The following is an 11,897-nucleotide window of genomic DNA, read 5'->3' as shown; positions in this document are numbered from 1 at the left end:
GTCCGCCCAACCACCATTTCCCAACAGAACGGACCAGCCATCATGGACGCAGCAGGAGAGACTCTTGATCTGTGGGAGTTATTCTACCCTGACAGAGTGGTGAAGAGCACAGGGACCTGTCGGCAGCCCCAGCCTGTTCCGGTGAGGGTGCTGGACGCACCTCTTCCTTTTCCTGAGGTGGTCCCGGACGCACCCCAGCCTGTTCCCCCCAATCTGGTGAGCAGGCCTGGCTTGAGGCGGGCCCAGGTGTTTTCAGTCTCAGGGGAAACGACGACGGCGGCGGCGACAGCCACAGCCCGTCACTGTTCCCTAGTTGGTCCCGGACGCACCCGTCCCTGTTCCGTAGTTGGTTCAAGGTTCAAGGTTACTTTATTTGTCACACCAAATATCTATCAGGAATGCAATTTCGTTTCCCTCTCATCCACGGTGCAATAAAAAGCAAATAATAAAAACAATACATAAAAACAGACAACATTAGTGCAACAATGTGTGGCAATAAAGTGCTATAAAGTACGATGAAGAGTTCAGTTCAATTCAGGTGCCTTGGTCCCGGACGCACCCGTCCCTGTTCCCGAGTTGGTCCCGGACGCACCCGTCCCTGTTCCAGTGGTGGTCCCGGACGCACCCGTCCCTGTTCCAGTGGTGGTCCCGGACGCACCCGTCCCTGTTCCCTAGTTGGTCCCGGACGCACCCGTCCCTTTTCCAGTGGTGGTCCCGGACGCACCCGTCCCTGTTCCCTAGTTGGTCCCGGACGCACCCGTCCCTTTTCCTGTGGTGGTCCTGGACGCACCCGTCCCTGTTCCCTAGTTGGTCCCGGACGCACCCATCCCTGTCCACTTTTAACATTGCCAGGACCTTGCTGATCTTGTTTTATCGTGCTTTTATAGAATCAGTTTTGTATTTATGTTTTGTATTGTTTCCTTTATCTTGTTTTTATGAAAAGGCACATTTTTTATCCTTTGGCTTGGTTTGAATATTTTAGTGTCTTTTATCTACTGATGTTTTAATTTATCTTGCTTCTTATCTTTGGGCCATTCTTTGTTCTTTTAGCCAAAGCACTGTCGTCACTTTATCTTGTCCTGTGTTGTTGAGTGTATGGTTTTGGATTGTAGGTATAATACGAGATGAATCGACCACTGTAAACCAAATTTACCCAAGGGTACAATAAATAAATAATCTAATCTAAATCTAAATCTAATCCCTGTTCCCTATTTGGTCCCGGGCGCACCTCAGCCGACACCCAGGCCCCTGTCGAGGACCCAGTGTGCCCCTCAGCTGCCCCCCCGGACTCTGCCCGGCCCCAAGGCGGCCCCTCCATCCCTAGAAACTGCCCGGCCCCCTGAACCGTCTCGCCGGTCTGCCCCGCCCCCTGAGCTCTGACTGTGTGTTGGCCTGGGCGCCATAAAAGACCAGATTAGGATGCATTTCACTGCATTTCATTGTTGTTGTTGTCCAGTGAGGACCGTTCTGGAGTCTCTGGAGCTGCTCGTGCTTCATAAAAGTTAAAAACATAACAAACAACACTGAACGTCCTCTTTACAAGACAGTTATTCAACAAGAGTCTTTGGTCAGCTTCAACTACAGGACATCCTTCCTCCCCACAACGATAACATCTATGTCTTAATAATAATAGTAATAAAAACTCATATAAAGAAATTTGCTGCAACATTTATTGTCCCTTGAGGGAACAATGGAGTTTTTTTTTAGTTTAATTAACTTTGGTATTTTAATCTATTGGAGGAACTGAAGATGTGGAGGGATGTGATTTTTTTTTGTTTTATTCCCTGCATACCACCTTAAATGGAATCATGCTGTTTGCATGCATGAATAATAGAGTATAAAGAATGCAGTATTTTCAGATTACGCCTGGGGTGTTTAAAGTGTCCTAATCCGCCGTCTGTGAGCATGAACGTGGGCCGGGCCGAGCCCGTCCTGCAGGACACTCCCTCCCCAGAACCAGACTTTCCCTCCGACTCCAGTGTTTCACAAACAGCGACTCTCTGCAGGCACACGGGTGAGTAACACTCCTCTCTCCTGATCCTCTGCAGCAATAACGTGTTGCATGGCAGACGTTTCCCGTCAGCTGTCACCTCCTTTACAGCCTTGACGCCTTAATCAGTTTTATTAAAATAATTACTGAGGCTTTAATTTACCAGTTTTCAGTGTAAAAGGAGTAAAGACTCTTGAAATGAACATGTTTATGCAACGTGGAGCTGAAGAGAGTCCAGATGTTTCTTTTCTCTGTGTTTGCAGCCCGTTTGGAGACAGAGTGAAGGGATCATGGCAGAGGAAGTGGAGAGAGGGGCCCCCGAGGAAGAGCCGGGGCAGGACAAACGGACCCCCGAGGAGGGGGCCCTGCCGCGGGGGAAGTGGAAGAACAAGATGGAATTCATCTTCTCCATGGCTGGGGAGATAATCGGCCTGGGAAACGTGTGGCGTTTCCCTTACCTGTGCTACAAGAACGGAGGAGGTGAGACTTTGTAGCTCGGTACGTTCTGTACCGGGGGGAGATTTTTTTGATTTTATTTATTTATTCAAACAGGTTAAAACAAAAAAATAATCAGAATACATAAAATGTATATACCAAAAAAAAACATAAGCAAAACAAAGCAAATTAAAGAGCCAATTCTATATGTAGGTAAATATTTCCTGTTTGAAAGGGTGTAGGATGAAGTTTCAAAAAACTTTTCTAGTCCTACTCCTTCTAATGTTCTGTTTTTACAATTTATTCATTTCACAGAACTCCAAAAGAAAAGCATAAAAGAAAAAGAAAAGGTCATTGGCTGTCAGTTCATGTGTCCATTTCCATTTTTTATCCATTAATGGTGTTGATTTTAAAGATTTGTTTCAACTTACTTGGTGATTTGCATGATTTCATTTCATCTTTGCAGTTGTTGCACAGATTAACTCCGATCACTGAATGGGTTTTGATGTTTGTTCGTAAATGCTGTTTTTTGAAATTACATATTCCTCTGAGATTTTCTTTTCTTTTACTTGAAACAACTTCTGGATGTCTTGTGGCAACTGATGCTGATTGGCTTTGTGCATGATTTGTATAGTTTTGAAGTCGACCAGATCCTTAAATTTGAAGAGTGGGTTTGTGGATTCTCTAAAGGCTTCATTTACAATTCTTATTGCTCTTTTTTGAAGTTTGAATATTGTATCCGTGTTTGTTTTATACGTGTTCCCCCACACTTACACACAGTAGTTCATATATGGAAGTATGAAGGAGCAGTGCAAGGTGTAGAGTGATGATTGATTAAGAAGGTGTTTGACTTGCAATTCAGTTGGATGTTTTAGCTTTAATGTGCTGTATATGTGGCTCCCAGGATAGTTTGCTGTTTAAATTGAAATGTTATTTCATTTACTCTCTCTATTTCTATGTCTATATACTAAGGAGATACTAAGTCTGAATACAATCGCCTCCTTCCAGGTGTGTTCCTCATCCCCTACCTGATATTCCTCTTCTGCTGCGGCATCCCCGTGTTCTTCCTGGAGACGGCGCTGGGCCAGTACACCAGCGAGGGGGGGGTGACGGCCTGGAGGAAGATCTGTCCCATGTTTCAGGGTAAAAAACAAGGCTGTGACATGCAAGACATTCCCCCTCCACAATAACGGCTTTGTGCCTTCGACCGCCGGGCCGTTTCCTCTCGTTATCTGGGAGAATGCACCGGGGGGCCCGGTGGAGGGAGAGTGTGTGTGTGGGGGGGATTGTAGTTACTCTTGTTCCTTCATATCAAATGCAGATGTGGAAAGCTAAACACAGACTGTGTGAAAACTCTCCCTTTCTTCCCGGCAGGGGTGGGCTTCGCCTCCCAAGTGATCGTGGTGTATCTGAACATCTACTACATCGTGATCTTGGCCTGGGCCGTCTTCTACCTGGGGAACTCCTTCGTCAGCCCGCTGCCGTGGTCCTCGTGTGAGAACTGGTGGAACTCCGGTGAGCTAATAACGACAATCACAATAACTCTGCTAACTCTGCCCTTTCCAAACGCGTCTGGACTTGATTAGGACCGGTTCTCGGTTCTCAACCAGCCGGATGTTTTGCTGGATTCGTCTCACGCTCTCATCCTCCTCCTCCTCCCCCTCTCCACCCTCTCCGCCCGCCAGAATCGTGTCACGGCCGCATCGGCTCCTTCGCCAACCCGGGGCTGTTTCGTCTCGACTCCAACTGGTCCTTCCTGAACAACATGAGCACGGACGACTTCTCCGGCTACGGCGGGTGAGACGGAGAGAAAGAGAGACGGCAATGATGGGTTTTTTGGGGGATTAACGGGCTGAAAGGTTGAAAAGTTGAACTGACTCCAGCTTTTATATTGCTGCAGCTTTCCCGCCCCAACATGTAGAAAGGGGAGGAGCTAAATGAAAGGTCTGGTTTAGGGTTCACGCCCCCTTTCCCCACCTACGCTGTTTTGTGAAAGAGAGAAATAATCTCGTGGGCAATACCAAGTACCCCAAACAAATCTATCTTTTTTTTTTTGAACATTTTATTTATAATTTTTTTTTACACAGGACACTAAGGCAACAACAAAGATAAATAGACAAATACACAATCAAACACAATAAACAAAAACAACAACAAAAAATTATATATATATAAATTAGTGCTGTCCGGCGATAAAGAAAAAAATCTAATTAATTACATGATTTATAATTAATTAATCTAATTAATCGCATTTTAATCTCATATCTGCTAAAGGTCCCCAAATAAAGAATTAGAATTCTAGGACATTGCAAAATTGCAGTGCATGACTAATCAATTGAATACACTAAGAAGAGAAGATTTGAAATCCACATTTTTATTGGTGAAGTGTGTTTCATAAATGAAATTCAAAAGAAAAAGCTCAAGCACATCAGCAAACCAATAAGGCCAGGTGCATTATTCAAAAATGCAATGCAAATACGCAAAAAATTCAGAAATAAAATAAGGCTGAGACTCTCAATTCAAAATTAAAAGCTGACTCAACTGTAACGTTTACAGTGGAACTTGTCCGGACATGTTTAGCGTTTAAATGATAATTCAGGCTGGAGCAGCTCCGCTGATGGGAAAATTCTTTTTTACAAAATGTGCAAAATCACTGCGTTCTTGTTGATAGTCCCGTCTTCTTTCTTTTTATACATAAACTTCCCGTTCAAAGGCCCTAATAAAGATTTGCTGGCCTCGCTCCCCTGAGTCGTCCAGGTCTGTCACTGCTTTGTTAGTTTGACCATAGACATGTATACGTATCCTTCCATGGAGCTGCTGTGATACGTCAACGTCGCCGCCATATTGGATGTGGTAAGACTGCGCTGTAAACTAATACATATATATATATACTAATATATATATATATATATATATCCCCCCTCACAAAAATAAGAAAAATAGAGAAAAATATTCAACAAATCAACAAAACAAATTAAAAAATTTTCAAATAGCAAAATAACATATTTGAACCATTTTTCAGAAAATAAAATAACATTTGAACCATTTTTCAGACAATAAAATAACTGAAAAATATCTGAAAAATGGTTCAAATATGTTATTTTGTTACTTGAAAAATGTAAAATATGTTTATGTAAAATATGCTTTGTTGATGTTGATATCGCAGCAGCGGGCAAGAACACTGGATGCGGCGTCTACGTTTATATGTCTATGTGTTTGACTAGCAGCAGGGAAGTGGCCTACGGGTCCCTCAATGGGCCAAATTTAAAATGCTTGTGCATTTTGCCACTCATAATTAATTGCGTTAATTTTCATAGCACGATAATTATCAGTGTAATTAATTAATCTAATTAACGCGCTAAACTGACAGCCCTAATATAAATTAAATTAAATTAAGGAGGGGCACAAAATAGTTACAACGGTGTCACCATTTCCACTGCATTACAGACCAACCTATCAAAAAAGTTCACCAGCAGAGTAGGAGAAGAGATGGGCATCATTGGTCCTTAATATGCTCTAGTACTCGGTTCCACATCCTGGACAACTTCAGAAGATTGCCAGATAGTTCATGTCTCAGTCTTTCAACATGTAAAACGCGTATGGGTTCCCTCAACCAAGCCTCAAACTTGGGGGCTGAATCAGATTTCCACAGTTTTAGGACACATCTTTTGTTGCGGTCCAAGTTTTCCATAGTAGCAAAATGTCCAAATAGCCCAACACTTCTATCTTTAGCAGCAGTATCTCAAAGTCATAATTTCCTTCCTCTCACATCGTTGTGGAGGAACTTTGACCCGTTTTCAGCCAGGCTGAGGTCTGATCGTGAACCGGGCCGCTGTAAAACCGCGTTTCAACTAACTCTGATATGGAAATTAAACTACATTTTATTCTGGAATAAAAACGGGACATGCATGATTTTAATAAGTAATAAACTAATCACTAATGTTCCACCTCCGTGCTCGACAACTTCCTCACTGCAGAGCTTTTTCAATTATCTTCAAATGATTATATACCGTATTGGCCCGGATATAATATATATATATGTTTTTTGCATTGAAATAAGACTGAAAAAGTGGGGGTCATCTTACATCCGGGGTCCAGACATTATACCCATTCACAACGCTAGATGGCGGCAGATATCTTTAAAGCGAATGCTGAACTTAACTCCCCAGGCCAAAGCGAACCCCTGTCACAAAGAATAAAAATAAAAAATAACGGTAAGAAAGAAAAGAGAAGAAAATAAGAGAAGAGATAACAGAAAATGTAGAAACGTAGCAACAATCTGGAGAAAAGCTGGTCGAAGATCGGCAGGTAAACCGGCAGCTGAGGAGAAGTTATGATGCAAACTTCAAGATGATGATTTGAATGAGGCAAAATAACATGCTTTTTCTCTCTAATATATTGTTATAATCATTTGTTTCAGACGTACTGTAATTATTTTCTATATAAAAATTGAATTTGGTGTTCAAAAAGTCTTTTTTCAAACTTGAGTCTTGAAAAAGAGGGGGTCGTCTTATAATCAGGGTCTTCTTATATTCGGGCCAATACGGTAATTAAACTACATTTTACTCTGGAATAAAAATGGGACATGCGTGATTTTAATAAGCAATAAACTAATCACTAATCTTCCACCTCCGTGCCCGACAACTGTCAATCATCTTCCTCACTGCAGAGCTTTTTTCAATTATTTCCAAATGATTATATAAACCTTTGCAGACTGATGTGCAGCAGCAGTTGCTTATGTCTTTCCCTCTCGGCGTTGTGTTCACACGCACCTGAATGCTTCAGACCTGCAAACTGTTAAAGTTTTAGATCCTGTGGAAGTAGAAAGGCGATACTTGGTGTTGCCCACAAATATATTATTATGACTTTTATCGTTACTTCTGCTGCTTTACTCAGTGTGTCATGTTTTTGTGTTTCCAGCAACTTTTCGTTTTTCACCTCGAAGTCACCGGAGGAGGAGTTCTGGACGTAAGAAACACCTGCATGTGTTCCCAGCATCCTTTGCTGCCCGCTGCATGATTCTCAAACGATGCTTCAAGTGTCATTTACATGTTTCAGTACAACAGAAACGGACATAAAACTCATCATGACTGTGGTCAGTAGCTCAGGGGGAGTTGATGTTCGCTTGTTGCCTGGCAACAGCCGCAGTGATGATGTAACAGGTGAAAAAACACGGATGCAGTTGAACATCTGGGCTGCAGAGATGCTCCTTCACAGTCTGGTGCATCTGCGGTTGCAGTAAAAGGTCAATATGCTGCTTCAGCGCGTAAAAACAACCTCCCGTTGTCATGACAACGCATCACATACAAGCCAGCAACGTTAAGTGAGTCCCCTGTTTCAGGACCGGACCGATATCCGTGATCTCTGTGACGTTTGTGCAGGAAGGATTATTTTCATAAACTTTCAGACTTTGTGGATCCAAAGGGTTTAATGTTATTCTATGTTATTTTAATGTTATTAGAGCCATAAAAAGGGAAGAAAAAAGAATCAGTTTATCTGGTTTTACGTTATTTTAGTTTATTTGAGCCATAAAAAGGGAAGAAAAAAGAATCAGTTTAACAGGTTTTAGGTTATTTTATGTTATTTTATGTTACTTGAGCCATAAAAAAGGAAGAAAAAGGAAGAGGTTTATCTGGTTTTATGTTATTTTATGATATTTCATGTTATTTGAGCCATATAAAAAAGGAAGAAAAAATAATCGGTTTATCTGGTTTTCTGTTATTTTCTGTTATTTTACATTATTTTAAGTTATTTGAGCCATAAAAATGGAAGAAAAAAGAATCCGTTTATCAGGTTTTAGGTTATTTTATGTTACTTGAGCCATAAAAAGGGAAGAAAAAAGAATCAGTTTATTTGGTTTTATGTTATTTTATGATATTTCATGTTATTTAAGCCATAAAAAGGGAAGAAAAAATAATCTGTTTATCGGGTTTTAGGTTATTTTATGTTATTTTATGTTACTTGAGCCATAAAAAGGGAAGAAAAAGGAATCGTTTTTTTGGTTTTATGTTAATTTATGATATTTCATGTTATTTGAGCCATAAAAAGGGAAGAAAAAAGAATCGGTTTATCTGGTTTTCTGTTATTTTCTGTTATTTTACATTATTTTAAGTTATTTGAGCCATAAAAATGGAAGAAAAAAGAATCAGTTTATTGGGTTTTATGTTATTTTACATTATTTTATGTTATTTGAGCCATAAAAAGGGAAGAAAAAAGAATAAGTGTATTTGGTTTTATGTTATTTTATGATATTTCATGTTATTTAAGCCATAAAAAGGGAAGAAAAAAGAATCGGTTTATTAGGTTTTAGGGTATTTTATGTTATTTAAGCCATAAAAAGGGAAGAAAAAAGAATCGATGTATCGGCTTTTATGTTATTTTATGTTATTTGAGCCAGAAAAAGGGAAGAAAAAAGAATCGGTTTATCGAGTTTTAGGTTATTTTATGTTACTTTATGTTATTTGAGCCATAAAAAGGGAAGAAAAAGGAAGTTGTGTATCTGGGTAAAAAGTAAACACACTGGCAGCGTTCAGTGAACCTCCCAGGGTGGCGTCTCGTTTCAAGCAGCTAATGTAGACGTTTATCTTCCGAGGGGAGGCCCTGGCCGTCATGTCGTCCTCCCCGTCGAGCTGCTCTGACGGCCGTAACATTCCTCGGCAATCACTGCTAATGTTTCCCAGACCCGGGACTTAACTCTCGGGAAACAGGAACAATCAGGATGAAGCTGAGCAGACGCAACCAGGAGGACGGAGAAGGAGGACGGAGAAGGAAGAAGAAGAAGGAGGCCTCTCGGACCGCCGCCTCCTTTTCTGTTGGTCACATGATCACATGACGACCCTGTGATCTGTAGTGTGGAAATCCCTCGCCGACGGCAACAGAAATATGTGCTCCTTTAGGCCACGTTTACACATAGCCGGGTATTTACAAAAACAGATATTTCCCTCTCTACGTTTTGAAAAATCTCTTCATTTACACGAACCCGCATAAATAGCTGTTAAGGTGCTATGAGCAGCCAAACCTACAGGGGGCAGTGTAACGAGAAGCATAGAGTCATGTTAGCCAATCAGAATCCTGGAAAAAAACATCAACAAATGACACGAGTAACTTCCAGTTACTTCCAAGATGAACGAGTCTTTCGTTTGGAGTTACAGAGAAGTGGAGTTACTTTTAAAGGAGACCAATTATGGCATTTAATATATATTTTAAACAGGCCTTGAATGTCTTAAAAGGAACCCTGGTTATTAAGACTTGTAGTCCCTAATTAGCCACAATTGTTCTCTTATACTAAAATATGTTGTTAGAAACACATAAAATAATCTAATTGCTTTAAAAATCTACAATGTTTATCACATATTTTGACCTGCGGGAGGCGCCATGTTTTATTTGCGCAATGGATTCTGGGGGGCGATGACGTAGAGCGGTGGCTCTGGGAAGATAAGCCGCGTTAGTTTAACTGGGACAGGTATCTAAAACATAGATGAGCAGCACTCTCCCGGCCGTGGAGGCTGACGAGGGCTCCCATAAGACGTCTCGGTTCAGGCAAACTGGATCAAAGTTCTGTGATGAACGGGAGATCTGCAAAAATGATCAATGTCGTGCGCATCTTACCAGTGCATTAGGCTACGGCGTCAACGCCGTAGCGTACGGCGTAGACGGCGAGGGTTACGGCGTAGGCTCCTGCGTCTACGGCGTAGCCGTGGCTCAAGTTTAGAGCCTGCAGCGCACCGCCATCCGCTCTCGCCGTCGCCGGGATGGAGACGCCGGTGGACAGGATGCACGTTTGGGTGGGCATAGCCCCCCCCCCCCCTAAAACCGGCCTCGGGACTGGGTCCACCGTTTGATGACAGACCAGAGGCTGAGGGGACTGGCCCGGGACTTTGACGAAACGGGAGGCGCAGACTTGGCGTCAAATGACGCCAGATCTGGCTGGGGTTTTTATTGTAGCATCGGTTATCTGCTAGTTGAAACGTGTGGTTGGTTAGTCTATGTGAGTTTTATGGTGTTTTTATAGTTCATGCTGTATGGTGCGGTACTTTTTTTAATTTATTTTTTAACTTTTTTGTAGGTGCGCCGTCACCTTAATGTTAAGCTGTGTTTTGATCTGTGTTTCTGGTGCGCCGTCACCTGTTTAGCTGTGTTTTCATCTGTTTCTGGGTGTCAGAACAGTGGACGGGGGCCACCATCTGACGTCACTACCCAGAATGTAAACAACAATGGCGACCTACGAGTTAAATTATATTTTCACATTTTATAAAAACGAAGACATCAACAAGGTTTTTTATATCACATTGTTATAATTGATACCAACATTTATCTTTTAAGACCTACATGTCTTAATAGCCAGGGTTCCTTTTAAAAACAATCAAAAGCTTGTTTATTCTACATAAATCAGAAATTCAGCCTCTGGGCCATGTCTCTAGTTTTACCGCTCCTAACCTCCTTTTCTATGAGGGATTCTGAGTGGGCGGGGCTATGATAATGAGGCTCTGTGCTGATTGGCTGCCTGAATGACGTGTAGCAGGGGAGGGAACAAAGCCTCGCTCTGGGCTGAAGAGCAGCTGCGTATACAAAGCGTGTCCCATGCGATGCGAACGAACTTCAGTGACAAAATCAATTTCATTACTTTATTTTGTATTGGACTGTCCTAACTGGCCACGAGATTAACGGTTTCAGTGTGGACAGAGAGCGTCCGATGTCACGCAGCTCGACGCGATAGTTGGACGCTCTCATGCAGTTATGACACGGTGTAAACGAATCTTAAGCCTGTATTACGGTTCTGCGTTAAATCGACGCGTACCCTACGCCGTAGGCTCTGCGTTGGTGTAAGGCGGAACCATAAATCCGCCTTTAGTTCCCTGAAGAGGGAACGGGTCACCTCGTCTTCACACAAGATTTAATTGAATTCTAAACAGGTACACCACAGTTATTTACTCCGATTCCTCATCATTTCATTTCTTATGTTACAAGACAAATGAATCATGTTAACTGTAAATAAATCACAACACTGAAGGTTCACAAATGGCAACTTTATTGTTAAAAAAAATAAAATAACATAAGTTGTATATAAATAACATTAATGCACTATTGTTTGCTCAAGGAAGGACCGTGCGTCTTCTGAAGGTGTCGTTGAACAGCTTCAGGTGCTTGGAAGATCTGAAACCATAAACGGTACTAATAGAGCTCCGTAACACAGAGTAAGACCGAAGCTAAGCTAAATACTTAGCCCATGCAAAGATCATACTTGTACACAAATATAAATAACATAAAAAATGAATGTTCTTCTGACTCGTGTGCAGTTGCCGGGTCCGTATTGTTGCTACTGATTTATGAGGGTAAATGTCGATGCAAAACCTAATTTCTACTGTCCCTCGTTGTTCAAACAGCCACCGCTTCTAAACAATGGTGGACGCTCCGGCCGGCGGAGTTGGTTGTGGGCGTGGTTTCAGCAGTGGAGGAGACCGAGGCGTGGTTT

At 42.0% G+C, this 11,897-nt stretch overlaps 1 protein-coding gene across 1 annotated transcript in view; it reads left to right on the top strand.

The window, feature by feature from the left end:
- The first annotated feature begins 1,898 nt into the window (after positions 1-1,898).
- LOC133424237 (sodium- and chloride-dependent betaine transporter-like) overlaps positions 1,899-11,897 on the top strand; it is a 39,379-nt gene continuing 29,380 nt past the window's right edge. Inside the window, exons 1-6 of the mRNA XM_061714726.1 lie at positions 1,899-2,014; positions 2,254-2,470; positions 3,434-3,568; positions 3,800-3,940; positions 4,111-4,222; positions 7,346-7,393. Coding sequence (XP_061570710.1) covers positions 2,281-2,470; positions 3,434-3,568; positions 3,800-3,940; positions 4,111-4,222; positions 7,346-7,393 — 626 coding nt within the window. The 5' untranslated portion in view covers positions 1,899-2,014; positions 2,254-2,280. The remainder of the gene's footprint in view (positions 2,015-2,253; positions 2,471-3,433; positions 3,569-3,799; positions 3,941-4,110; positions 4,223-7,345; positions 7,394-11,897) is intronic.

This window comes from Cololabis saira, chromosome 23 (assembly GCF_033807715.1).
Source record: "Cololabis saira isolate AMF1-May2022 chromosome 23, fColSai1.1, whole genome shotgun sequence".
NCBI lineage: Eukaryota > Metazoa > Chordata > Actinopteri > Beloniformes > Belonidae > Cololabis > Cololabis saira.
This window is presented reverse-complemented; position numbering and strand designations above follow the sequence as displayed.